The 14,384-nt window shown below is 46.0% G+C and overlaps 1 protein-coding gene across 5 annotated transcripts in view; it reads left to right on the forward strand.

The window, feature by feature from the left end:
- The window catches only part of MYH11 (myosin heavy chain 11), a 106,098-nt gene that overhangs the window by 22,809 nt on the left and 68,905 nt on the right, over window positions 1–14,384 (forward strand). For all 5 annotated transcript variants that reach the window (XM_032460975.1, XM_032460974.1, XM_014554534.2 and 2 more), the window contains exon 3: window positions 451–607. In XM_032460975.1, the coding sequence (XP_032316866.1) occupies window positions 451–607 (157 nt within the window). The remainder of the gene's footprint in view (window positions 1–450; window positions 608–14,384) is intronic.

A 14,384-nucleotide genomic window follows, 5' to 3' on the forward strand; every position in this document is an offset into this window, starting at 1 on the left:
TTAGCTCAGTGGCTAGTGCATCATAGGTGCTCCAGAAGCGGTAGCTATTACTTAAGCCTGTGAGGTTCAGGGAGGTGAAGTGACAGCGAGTGGGAGTGGAGCTGGGATGTGAACCCAGAACTGTTTAAAACCACACAGTTATAAAATATAATACTCAGGTGCCCTAGAAATCCAGTCTTGCTCCTTGCTCCTCTTCCCCTATACCTGGAATCAGTGATGCCAAGGGGTTCCCAGTAGGACTCTGAAACTCAGTTTCCCCATGTCTAAAATGAGAATCTGAGTGCATCTGTCTAGCAGTGCTGCCATGAGGATGCAGTGAAAAAATGCGCACAGTGGTGCTCGGACAATGCAAGCATTGTGGGTGTTCTCATGACCAGACCTTATGGCCTCGCTGTCCGAGCTGGCCTCCCCGCCATGTTCCGGAAGTAAGCTTGGTTCTCTGTTTGGCAGACGTACTCTGGCCTCTTCTGCGTGGTGGTGAACCCCTACAAGCAGCTGCCCATCTACTCGGAGAAGATCATCGACATGTACAAGGGCAAGAAGCGGCACGAGATGCCGCCCCACATCTATGCCATCGCCGACACGGCCTACCGGAGCATGCTGCAAGGTGAGCCCCCCGCCGGCGCAGGGGTCGCCTCCGCCAGGGAGTCCACCCGGGCTGCTTCCTGACAGAGCGCTGGCTCTGCCCAGGCCCCTCCTGTCCTGCCTGCCTGCAGTTCTCGCCAAGAATGTGGAGTTTGGCAGGCGATGTTGGGTGACAGGAGGGCTGTGACTGAAAAAGGGAAAAAGCAAGCTGAACATCTGTGCTTGCGGCCCGGGAGGGTGAGGGAGGGTGAGGGAGGGCGAGGGAGGGCAGACAGCTTGGGCAAATACGGGCATGGGCCCACTCCAGCTCCTGCTCCGGAGTTCTCCATCCCTCCGGCTGCCCAAGGGCCTGGCCAGGCCAGCTGTCTGGAAAATGGGAGGATGCCCTCACCTCAGAAGGGAAGAGGGTGGGGAACAGCCCCAGGGCTGAGCCAACCAGATCTGGATTTGCAGCCAATTGTCACCCCCTGTGGGCTCCTGTGCAAATGTCCTCTCCAGCCTCAGTTTCCTCATCTGTGAAAAGGGGGTGATAGGATCCAGCTCAGAGCTTGTTGTCAAGATTGTAATGCAGGCTTTTCCACACTGAAGATTTTTGCATATTACCTCCTAGTTTATGTATTATGTATTATTATTATTATTATCATCATCATTTTTTGTGTGTGTGTGTTTGAGGGAGGGAAGCAATTCGGATTTATTTATGTATTTATTTACTTACTTCCTTTTAATGGAGGTACTGGGGGGTCAAGCCCAGAACCTCGTACATGCTGAGCACGTGCTCTACCACTGAGCTATACACCCTCTATAGTATTATTATTATTACTATCATTAATAACTTTTTATGGAGGTAGAACATACATACAGTAGAATGCAAAAAGTGTACAAATTTAGTGTCCAGACTAAAATTAATGTTTACAGATGTCTACAGTCATATAATCGACCACCCAGACCAAAATGTGCAATATTTCCAAAAAGTTCTCTCCTGCCTCTTCCCTGTCAATACCTCCTCAACACCCCAGAGAAGTAACTGCTGTTCTGACCTGTCACCAGCAGTTAGTTTTGTCTGTTCTTAAACTTCATATAAACTACATGGTCATAGTATTTACTTAATATTTTTCTTATGAGCTTCCCTCCACCCCCAAATTTACTTCAGAGCAAGCAAAGCACAGCAGTAAATACACTATTTTAGTTGAGAGCATGAATTCTAAAGCAGGGCTGCTGGTGTTCAAATTCCAGGTCTGCCACTCACCAGCTTTGTGACCTTGAACAGGCTACTTGAACGCTCTCTGCCAAGGTTTCCTCATTTGTGAAAGAGGATTATAATACACGTGACCTAACACATAGAGCTGATGTGAGGATTAAATGAACTATTGCATATAAAGTGGTTAGAATGGTGCCAAGTACTTAATAAAAACTCACTAAGTCTGGGCTGTTATCCTCCTCATCATGTACAAAACCAGATATTGGACATGGCAACTATACATAACAATTAAAATAAAATTTATTCGCCTGGGTGGCACCTAAAATCACTCCCCTACCCTTTAGGGCACACAGAATTGGAGTATTCACTGTGTTTCATGTAATGCCTGGTTTGGCAAAAGCTTGAAAAGTAGAAGTTTGCTACTGTAGGGCTGCTTCTCAGCCTCAATTTCAATAGGACTTTGGGTCCAGGCACACATCCCCTTCAACACAAACTCACACATTCTCTCTTTTTTAATCTTCAGCCCCGTTCTGTGAGGTAGGGTCAATGTTACTGCCTCCACTTTACAACAGAGGCAAATGAGTCTTTGAAAGTGCCTGGAAACCAAGTGGGGCTTATCCCAGGAACGCAAAGCTGGTTCAATAGTCCAGGAAACCAATCAATATAACGGTCTAAAGAGGGGGAAAAAGCATGATCATATCAGTTGATACAGAAAAAGCATTTGACAAAATGCAATATCTATCCATGATAAAAAAAAAAAACAACTCTCAGGAATGATGCAGGAATAGACCTGCATCAACCTGATAAAAGACATTTACAAAAAAAAAATCTGCATCTAACATGATGCTTAAGAGTGGAAGTCTGAGTGCTTTTCACTAACATAAATAACAAGGTAAGGATGTCCAATTTTACCACCATTATTCAATATTGTACTAGAGGTCCTAACTAGTGCAATAAGGCAAGACAAAGAAACTGGGGCATCTTTAAATTGTGAGTTTTTTCCCATTCAAGAACCTTGGTTCTCTGTCAGGAAATCCCTTATCCTCCAGAGTTAAGCCCTTGCTTTTCTCATCAGATGTTTTGGGTACATAATAAAAAGGACAGCATCCATCTCAGTACCATAAATCTTTGGGGAGGCATGATGAGATTTTCTTTCCTGTAAATGGGTCTGGTCTTGAGATGCAGGATTCCTGTCCTTACCCTTGAAAAGGGCTTTGGCAGTTTTAAAGTTGTGCACAATTATGTGATTCTTAGGTGAGAACAGTCTGGAGGTTGTGAACCAGCAGCTGGCAGGCTGGATCCAGCCTTCAGATAAGTTTGGTTTGGTCCACGTGGGGTTTTAAGGATTCTTAAATTAGTTGCCAACTTTTAAAAATTGGGAGATTGTACATAAAAATCCAGACTTCTAGGTTATTTTGAAAGTATTGGAACATCTGGCAACACGTGATCCTATCTGTCAGCTGCCCTTTTAGAGGAGATATGAGTTGTCCAGTTCCCCAGTCCTTACCCCTCCTGGTGCATTTGTTTGTGTTAACTGCCCAGGCCCTGTGTTTGACTTTGCAATCCCTGAAATAGCCACCTCCAAGAGCGTTCTGAGTTAGGAATTGAGAGGAACCCAGTCCTGGAAGCTTCTGAGGGCAGGGATCTAGGTGTGCCTGGGAGATGTACCTCCACAGGTTGAGGGGCTCAGGTAGAAGTCCCCCAAGTTACTGACAGGGTTACATACTTGCCTACAAGTATGATTCAAGGTGGACCACTCCAGACACGGGATTACCATTAACTCCAAAAACCAGCAGATGAAGCCTTGCAAGGAGGATTGTGGAGATACAATCTCAGGTTGTAAAGTGATGACTCTTGGATTTAGATATATGTATTTGTAAAAAAAAAAAAAAATCCTTTGTGGTCTCCCTTGTTGGAAAAGTATAAAATGGTGGTTCACACACCTCTTTGGGAAGCTGAACATCACAAAGTTACAGTGTTCATTCATTTAGGGTGCTTTTGGTTGCAAGAATCAGCAACCCATTAAAGTGGCCAACAGGAGTTTATTACCTCACATAACAAGTAGTTTGGAGTTTGAGTTTGATGATTTCAGGGTTAGTTAATTCAGCCACTCAAAAACAGACTTCTTTTGAGATTTTCTGGGCTGTTTCCTCACAGTCACAAGATGACAGCTGTAGCTCCAGACATCACATCCTCATGTGATAATATCCAAAAGCATGGAGGAAGTCGAGGGTTAGGTTTTTTTCTCCTCTGTCTCTTTTTTATCATAGAGAAAAACCTTTTCCAGACACTCCTCAGCAGGTATCCCTTATGTTTGGTCACTTGCTAATCTCTAAACCAATCATTAGGAAAGGGGTTTAGGACATTCATGATTGGTTTGGACTAATTCTGGTTCCTTCCTGGACCTGAGGGAGCTCCCACTAAGCAAATTTTATCTGAATACCAGAATGAAAGAAAATTCTGTTAGCAAAGGAGAAAGGGGGGAGTAAGTGGTAAGCCACAGTGTATATGTGTCATTTAGAAAAACTTTAATCTTGTGGTAGAGCACATGCTTAGCATGCAGTAAGTCCTGGGTTCAATCCCCAGTACCTCCTTTAAAAATAAATAAATAAATGTAATCACCCCCCAAAAAAAACCCTAAAAAATACCCAAACTTTAATCTCATATATTCATTCTAGACATATTAAAACATACATTTAAGCAAAACAGAACATACCAGCACCCATAATTCTGTCACCCAGAGATCACCACCATTAACGTTTTGCAAACTGAGCTAGATGGCATGAAATGAAGGAGGTTTTGACTATCTGAAAATAATTGGTTCCAGAAAAAAAAAATCACTTAAAACAGGGATCCAGGTTTCACTGTGGATAGTAAAGGGGGAAAAAGAGTTTTGACTGGACTTGAAAAAATGACATTGCAAATTATGAACATAAGCTTATTTTATTTTACATGTATTTGGGGATTTTATGGTGATTACAACTGGATGCTAATTCTTAGACTAAGTATAAAATTAATTAAGGGTTTTTTTTTTTTTGCCTTAACTTTTTGGGGACAAAATCATGTGAGAGCATAACATACCATTCTTTATGTCATGCTTGATTTCTGTGGTGTGGGATCAGAGGATAATTTTTGCAGACTTACTGAAGGGATGACCACTTTTGCCAAGAGCTTCTTTTACTTATTTGGTGTTTAACAGTCTTTCCTGTTGTGTTATCTTTCATGATGACTCTCAGATTTTTGGTTGTGAATTGATCTGATTTTTTTGTGGCCTTTTGGAGTTCACTGTCTTGTGACTCTCTGCACCTTCAGGGAAAGTCAGTGATTTTGCAGAGTTGCCACTTTGTTTTATGTTTGTATCATGATGGTGGATGTTGACACCCAATAATTGGCAAGGTGAAGGCTTTGAGTTGGTGAGCAGCAGTGGTGCAGACCAGGGAAGGATGTTTTAGTGAGGTCTGAATTTCCTAAATATTAGTCAACTTATTGAGGAATATTTTTATGTTGTGGTAACTTTTGCCTCCATAGATAACTTTCCAACCATGAGTATTATATGTCAGTGTCTAAAGGAATTCTTTATTACTTTTTTGCATTTTTAGTTTTTATTTTTATTAAAGGTATATGTGAAGGTGGTTTGGAGTCAATTCTTCAAGGCTTGTTTAGAAAAATAGCCCTCCTTTGCTGTCTCCCTAATTTCCCCTTCTCCAGAGGTAACCATTATCAACTCTTTCAACTGACTTTTTGATATTCTGTAATTGCTAAAAGAAAAAAACTTAATTAAGTTGCTGATATGTTAAATATTTTTCTCAGTTTTAGGTATGACTTACTGACTTCATGGAAGATGAGGATTAACTCACTCACTCTCTTGCTTTCCCCCTATGACCTCCTCCCAAAATACATGCACAAACACCCCATCTCATAGACTCCCAATATTGTTCTGTATTAACTTTGATGAAGTCTGTATTCAGAGTTTACCTTATTATGACTGTGTAAATGCTATTCACGGCTGAGCTCTGCACTGTCTTATGATTACTTTTCCTGTACCATCCTTTCTTTTCCCTGGAGTTAGTAATTGCCTTTCTTTTTTCCAACTTGGTATTCTATGTACTTAATCACTAATCTACCCTAAGTTCTCCTTCTTAATATGTTAATCTCTTTTTAGTATGTCTAGATATGTGGTGAGGGTCCTATTTATATCCTGTCCTTGAAGGTAATTGCTTCTGGAGCCTTCTGATCTGCCCTGGCTACTGTCTATGACTGGAGCTGACATTTGGGATCTTGCTTATCATCCTTGGAATTCCCTTCAATGCTCTCATGGTGGATTCCTTGTTTCCTAGTTTCCATATCTTCCTCTTCTTTGATTTACTCCCCTGTTTAAACAGAGCATTTTCTCTAGTGGCTTCTCAAGAAAGGATGTATATGAGGCAAATTGAGATCTTGCATATCTGAAAGACTTTATGATTCTCTAATATTTAAGGGATAGTTTAGCTGGGTTTAAGATTTTAGGCAAGAAATAGTTTTCTTTCAGAATTTTTAAGATATTACTTCATTGCCTTCAAGCTTCAGTTTTATTTTTGAGAAGGTAAAAGCCAGTCTGATTCTTGATCCTTTGTATGTGACCAATTCCACCCCCACCTCCTTCTCTGGAAGCTTTTCTTGAACTTTTCTTTATCCCCCTGCTCATGATAGTGGTTTTTCTTTTTTTTCCCCACCAATTGTGCTGGGGACTTAGTGCATCTTCATAATCTACAAACTTACGTCCTTAAATTCTGGGAAATTTTTGTGAATTATGTCCTTGATGAATTCTTTCTGTTTGTATTCTCTGTTCTGTTTTTTTTTTTTTTCCCAGGAGTTTTCTTATTTCTATAATGGAATTCCTAGATTGTTCCTATGATTTTCATCTCTTTTGCTTGTCTTTTTCTCCTTATATTTTTTATTTTCTGGGCCATTACCTTGACTTTTTCTTATAACCCTTCCATTGAGCTTTCTTTTTTTAAATTTTATTTTTCATATGAATTTTAGAATTAGCATCTCTGATTCTAATGTTATTTTTTTCCATTGAGTTTTCAGTTTCTGCTATCATTAAAAAAATTTTTTTCTGCGGTTCTGTTTTGTTTCCTGAATGTTTCTTATAGTATTCTTTCCCCAAGGATGTGATGTCCTTTTTCTTGTAGGATATTTATCCACGCATAGGTCTCTGTTTCCTCCAAGAAGCATATTTTTCCTATTTATTTGTTTTGATTTCTGTCTGTCTTTAGTGGTTTTCTTCAGATGCCTGGTGATTCTTGGCTGTCCATTCATCTGGGAAGTTTTAGTACGTGGGCATCAGAAAGTTGACGGGAGCTCCGTGCCTGCAGGAGGAGCTTGCTGATGATGAGCTTAGCTATAAGATGATGGAGTTGGGCTGCTCCTTTGGGGCACTTCTGATGTATCTTTCAGTGTTTTTTCTTGGGCTGGTGAGATTCTTCAGAGAAGATTTGTGCAATCTTCTGCCTGGAAGATAAAGTTCTATCTACCATCACTTTGAGGGTCTAGTTGAGAAGAGGCTTAAGGGATTCAAATTGTGCGATAAAACTTGCATGTTATCTTCCTGCTTTCATTATGGCCCCTGGTGTCCCCCAAGACAGACATCCTATATTTCTCCCTTTCCAGAAAATAAATCTACCCTCCTTCTCTGGCCTGTGGGTAGGGCAGTCACTTGGCTGCTAGGGGTGTAGAAGTTACCTGGAGTATCTAGCGGCTTCTCAAGCAGACATTCAACCAACCCTTATGTTTTTCTGTCTTCCACTCTCTTCCTGAGGCCCCTGGGGCTGCCAGTTACTGAGCTGGAGGCCGTGAATCAGGTTGCCACTCAGCTGTCCCCACCGCCAGCTTAGACTTCTCTCCCGGGACTGTCATCCCCTGTCCTGTTTGCTGGCTTCCCAGGTTGTGTGGCTGTCATTTCCTCTCCTGTCCATTTGAACTGCTTCATGTGTTTTTGAAAAATCCCATTCCTGTCATTTCAGTAAGTTTTGGGGAGGGAGGAGCACTAAATGCTCATGTTTGGCCCACTGTCTTTCAATGGACATTCTCGCACACCTATTCTGAAGAAGCGGTAATGATGACAGTGGATTTTTGTTGCCTGCTTCCTGTGTGCACAAGGATTTACAGGAATATTCTCACAAATCCTCACCACAGACGCACAAGGTGGACAGGATCAGATTAGGACCTTTAAAATTAAGCCCTGAAACTATCATGGCGCCGGCATATGTAATCCAGAATAAAAACAATACTAAACTATACAGTAAGGAAAGCCAACAAAGTTTTTATTCTTCCCATTACATTTACCTTGATAGTTTTTAAGAAATAGCAGATGTTGACTCCTTTAAAAACGGTCTTTATTTTTCCCTCCCTCCCTTCCTTCGTGTGTGGGCATGTGCTCAGGGGCCAATGTATACGTGACTGGTTGGATCATTCAACACTGGAGGCAGGTGCTATTATTAGTCCCATTTTATTGCTGGGGAAACTGAGGCTCAGGGAGGTGAAGAACTTGACACAGAAGTGTCAGAGTGGATTTGAACTTGGTGTATCGGATTCCAAAGTTCAATGCTTTCCTGTCCAGGGGGAGGCACTGAGATGCTGCATGGGCCCCCTCCTGCTCTGGAGAAGGCTGTTGGCTCCTGCAGGGCTGTCTTCTTGCATCTCAGGGGGTTAGTGTTGAAGTCCCAGCACTTCGGAAGCGGAGTTAGTGACTTCAGTAAATTAACATGATGAGTGTTGGGGAAGCATCACCAAAGCTTTCCTGACCAAAGCCACTTTGGATCTCCTGTCTCCCCAGCGTGGGTCCCTGGGGTCGGGGAGAGGTGTGAAAGGCAGGTGAGATTTCATGTGCGGTCTAGAGGAGCTGTCAGGATCTGTCACCCTGTGCATGAGAGCGACTGGAAGTGTCCTGTCCTCACCTAATTAGCACCAAACAGCCACTCTCAGGAAATTAAAAAAGAAACAACAGCCGCAGACCTTTATCAGCTCGGGCCCTTGGCTGAACCCTCTCCCAGCTGCAGGGAAATCTGGGAAGTGGAACGACCCAGACTCCACTCTCTGCTTTGCAAGTTCCCACACTCGGTCTGAACCCTCCGTCCATGGCTGGCAGGCCCTGAGGGGCTGGCTCGTGCTCACCCAGGCTGCTCTGTAAACTCAGCAGGGACAGGAGGGGCAGTGATGGGCCCTGGGCTCCATGCCCCGTGGATCCCACGTCGCTCAGTCCTCACCGGTCCCCTGCAGGGCAGCCTCCCTGTTTGACAGACTGAAGAAATGGAGGCTCAGAACACCACGTGGGTTGACCCCAGAGCTAAGTGTCAAACTTGGCGATGTCACCTTTGGCCACCCTTGAAACGTTTTTTCGTCCCTCTGAGGCATCACAGTAGACGGCATAGGGCTCTTACTCCCATTTAAGAGATGAGGAAACAGGACCCAAAAGGCTAATGACGTGGCTTAGGGCTTATAGTTAGAAAGGGTTGAACGTGGCCCGACACCCTGTCCTCCTGGGACAGAATCACTGCCATCTGTGACCACTTCACTGGCTCACCGTTGTAGAGGACAGTGATGATGGCAGTGGCGGTGGCAATAAAGACAAAAATAATAAGAGTTACTGAGCTCTCGAATGGGCCTCGGGTGCTTCTCAGCTCTTGGTGTACCCAGCCTCAGGTCATCATTTTCACAGCCTTGGAAGGCATGGGTTTTTATCCCTATCCTCCTGGTTGGGAAGCAGATGCTCTGAGTTGCCCAGGAGGTGGAGCCCAAAGTAATTCCAGGTGCTTTTGCTCCAGAAACTGTGTTCCTACGACACGGCCCCAGAGAAGGGGCCGGCTGGCGATTCTCTGCCTCTTGGAGACTTTGCTGCTGCTCTCAGCTCTGCGTCTGGCCCGGCAGGGTGAGCGCTGATGGCGCTGCATCCTTCTGGCCCCATCTTCACTGACGCTTTGGGAGGAGCTGGTTGGCCCTCTTGAGTTATCCTGAGGAGATCACGTTCTTTGGCAGGAAATGGGGGAAAAGGATCATCTGATTCCAAGGAGCCTTTTCTGGACGGCCCACAGTGTCTTGGATGCATGAGAGCTAAGGCTTTCAATAAGCAGTAAATACTGAGCTGAAGTAGCAAGCGTGCTTGAGAGGGTGGATTTGGGAAGTGCTGGTTGACATTGGGTGACTTGTTCTCGTGGAATATGCGTGCTCCAGCCTCACCCCTGTCTCGCCCTCCCAGCCCCAAGAGATTTGGGCTCCTCCTCGTTTCCTTTTTCACCTGGAAGTGTTGACTGAGGCCCCACCATGGAGGCGCCCACGGTGGGTGGGGCACAGTCTACTGGAGGTGGGGTGCAGATGTAAATCAGAGCATCCCTCAAGTACATGTGCTATGTGGGGGAGGTCCAGAGAGCTGTGAGGTGGACCCTAGGGACCTGGCCTGGGAGGGCAGCAGAGGCCTCCTTGCAAGGTGACACGTGGGCTTAACAAGGAGTTGGTGAGATCCATGAGGCTGTGGGGCTGGAGTTGAGAGAAGGAGGGAGAGAGTGGAGGCGGGAGCTGAGGCCCAGGAGGCCACCGGGAGAACGCTGGCTTCCTGTACCCTGGCCCTCTTAGCTGGCCAGTTCTGCTATTCATGGTGCCAGTGCTTCATGTGGGTCTGGAAAATTCCTGCTGGAGTCCAGCACAAGCTGTCAGTGCTTACCCAGAATCTCTTCCTACCTACTTTGTTGGGGGAGGAGGCTGGGGAGAGAAAGGCCTGGTTTAGAGCATCACCCTTGAGCTGGGTTTGGATCCCAGCTCCACCCACGTGCCCACTTCTCTGCATCTCAGTTTCCTTCTCTGTCCCATGAGGGTGGCACCTACCCTGGCTGTTGTGCGGATTGGTTTGGACAGCGCCTGGGGAGAAGGGTGCTGGGCAGGGCAAGTGTAGGGCGTGAGCTGTCACCTGGCCAGGCCCAGGGTGGAGGCCCAGCACTGACGTTCACCTTGGGTCTGGAACCTTCCGGCGTCCACCTTCGTGGGTGGCTTTAGGGAGGGAACCGCCTTTCTGCACGCGGTGGAGGCCTTTCTGCGGGGATGTGGACCTGGCCACCTTCCTCTCGCCAGGTCCCACAGCAGCCTGGCACTGGAGGGAGGGCGGGAAGCAGCTAGCCCGGGGCCGCTCTCAGCCCCAGCTTGGTTTTCTCCTTTTATGGTCAGCCTGCAGGCCGCTGGCTCCCCAGCCAGAAACTGTGAGCTCGTGTTGGGATCAGGCCGAAATAGCTGGTCTGCGGGGAGCTGGGCGTCTCCCGGGAGTCTCAGGCCTGCTGCAGGGGAGGCAGCGGGGAGCCCTTTATCTCACCAGGAACCTCCCCCGCACACTCGTGATGGCATCCATGGCCAGACCCTGAGGCCCGGGAGACAGAGGGGAGAGAGGCACGTTTAGGGCTGGGGTGTGGGTGAGGCGGACCCCAGGGCTCCGGGCTGGGCTGCTCAGCTGGGTAGAGGTGGTGCTGGGACGTGGGGCCCAGCCCGGCCTTCTCCGTTTCCGTTCTATGCTCTTTTCCCACCTACTGTGGCCCAGGTCCTCTGTTTGGGATGCTTTGTCTCCTTGAGGGCTTCTCCGCCTGGGGATTCCTACACAATCCTCCTCCATGCGGCCGGCTCAGTTGTCACCTTGGCTGCTAAGATGTCCATCTCCCTCTCAGGAGCCTCAAAACCAGCTCTACCTTCTGCAGTGCTTTGCGTAGAGACTTGTTGTGCATTTGTCCACCTCAGATCTTTGCCTGTCTCACCCCAGCACTGGATGGTAAGCCTCTCAAAAGCAAAGACTAAGTAGGTCTTAGGAACTTGTATTCCCAGTGCCTGGTGCATAGCTGGGGCTCTGGACTTCTTTGCTGTGGGAATACATGAACACAGAACTAAGTGTTTAGCATTGCTTCCATCTGAATTGCCTTCTGAGATTGACAGAGAGAAATTGATTGGCTGAGATTAATTCAAGTCAACAGGTATTTCCTGAATACCTACCGTATGTCAAACATTGCTCCTGGCACTAGGATCAGGCCCAGCCCTTGACCCTTAGGAAATCCTGGACTAGGAAGAGAAATGTTAAAGGCAGTTTTGTAACTGTTGGAAAATGAATAAATCTGTGTGAAGTTTATGGAATCAGATCTCTTGATTCAGAGATGGTGTAAAATTAACATTGTTTCTTTAAAAAGCTTTATCATGGTATAATTTAGATACCATAAATCCATTTTAAGTGTACAATTCACTGGTTATTGGTGAATTTACAAGGTTATGCAGCCATCACCACAATCTAAGTTTTTGTTCTTATTACCCCAAAAAAGAAATCCTGTGCTCACTTGTGCCCTGTTATAGTCATTCCCTGTTCCTACTCCAATTCCATCGCATCACTAGTCTACTTTCTGTCTCAATAGATTTGTCTATTCTGGGCATTTAGTATAAGAGAATTTTCTTCCATCTGCTGAAAGATTGTTCTAATGAATATACAAGTATACAAGTCTTTTATCCCCTGAAAGATTGTTGTAATAAATATACGAGACCAATGTGAATGGTTCTCCCTTAAAGTTATGCAGTGTACAACTCATACCACTGTCCATGGCAGCCCTGAAGAGGACATACAGTAGAAAGGCTCCCAACTTAGCTTGAGGGAGGTATGGAGTTAGAGAAAGAATCATAGAGGAGATGACTCTCAAAATGAAATTTCAAGAATGAATTAGGACATATAACCCAAAGAACTGAAAACAGGTACTCAAACAACAACTTGTACTTGAATGTTCATAGCAGCATATAGCCAAAAGGCAGAAATAAACCAAATGTCCATCAATGGGTCTATCCATACAATGGAGTATAATTCAGCCATAAAAAATGAAATTTGATACATGTTACAATGGGGGATAACCTCAAAAACATCATGCTAAGTGAAAGAAGCCAGACCGCAAAGGCCATGTGTTATACAATCATGTTTGTGTGAAATGTCCAGAATAGGTAAATCCATAGAGACAGAAAGCAGATCAGTGGTTGCCAGGAGTTATGGGGAGTCAGGAAGGAGAGTGTTGAATGGGTACAGCGTTTTATTTGGAGCTGGTAAGAATGTTTTGGAACCAGATAGAGGTGTCAGTTGCATGACATTGTGAAAGTACTACATGCCACTGAATTGTTCACTTTTATGTGGTTAAATTTATAGTTGTGTGAATTTTACTCAATGGGGAAAAAAAGAGAAATAATGGATTAGGCAAGTGAAGAAGTGGTGGAGACGGTGCTCAGGGCAGAAGAAAAAGTATGTGCAAAGCCTGGAGGGATAACTGCTCTGTCCTCTCAGAGGACTGTGCTGTCTGGTGTCAGACATGAACTCAGGGAAGGGATCGGCTAGAAGGCCCCAGGAAGTCGGTCTCCTGGCCGCCTCACGGGTCAGCCAGCAGTACCCACGCCGAGTCATTCTGCCCACAACCCAGCAGGGCTCAGTTAGCTTCCCACGCTTGGAGGCGGTGTGTTTCCTATGGGAACGTCCCAGGCCAGACGTCCCCTGGCAGCCGCCAGCACAGAGCTCCCCTGCCCCCTGGCAGTGGCTCCCTCTCCTGGGGACCTGTGAGGAAAAGCCTCAGGATGGGCATCTGACCCTATAAATCTCTGTGCTCTGGGTGCAGGCTTCCAAGGCTGCTAGGAAAGCCTGCCTCTCTTCCTGAAGCAGATGGATGGAGATAGCCCGTCCATCTGTCAGTCTCAAAATCACTCCTTAAAATAGTGGATGCTCTGGGCCAGCCCCAGCGGGTTCTCTCGCTGCCCAGGTTCTGACTACGGGACGCTGCTTCCTCCATCCCTCGCCCCTCTGCCCCTTCCTGAATCCATTTTTAACTGATTCCCTATGTTGCTCTCTTCCCCAGCCGACTTCTCCCTCTGGGAGGACATTGGAGGCACAGGCATCCATAGTCCCTCAATTCCAGTCCCAGGAGCTGGTGGCTGTGCCAACACACTTCCCTCCACGCATTTCTCTGGCTGTCGGCTTCTGTCTCTCTCCCAAATGTACTGGGGAGAGGAAAGTTTTATTGTTTTTATTGTTTTTATCCTGGAAGGATGTGTCACCATTGCACAATCATCTGAGCAAGGGAAAACAAAGGCCTTTGGAGTCATGCAGACCTGGGTTCAAGTCCCCACACAAATTTGGTGACTTAAAACAACAGGAATTTTTTCTCTCACAGCTCTGGAAACCAGAGGTCTGAAATCAAGGTGTTGGCATGGGTGGTTCCTCCTGGAGTCTCTAGGGGAGACTCCGGACCAGGCCCCTCTCCTGGCTTCAAGTGGCTGTCATCGGTTCTTAGTGTCCTTGGCTTGTAGACACATCAGTTCAATCTCTGCCTCCTTCTGCACGTGGCCTTCTTCCTGTGCCTCTGATCGCCCTCTCCTGTCTCATCAGTAAGGACACTGGCCATTGAGTTAGGTGTCATCCTGAAGCCGGGATGATCTCACTTACAGATCCTTAATTACATCCCCAAGACCCTAATTCTGAATAAGGTTGCCTTCTGAGTTTCTGAGTGGACGTTTCTCTGGGGGCCGTGGGTCAGCGCACTGCGGTGACCTCGGGCAAGTCACCTCGGTTTGCTGTACT

The sequence above is a fragment of the Camelus ferus genome, chromosome 18 (genome assembly GCF_009834535.1).
Source record: "Camelus ferus isolate YT-003-E chromosome 18, BCGSAC_Cfer_1.0, whole genome shotgun sequence".
Lineage (NCBI taxonomy): Eukaryota > Metazoa > Chordata > Mammalia > Artiodactyla > Camelidae > Camelus > Camelus ferus.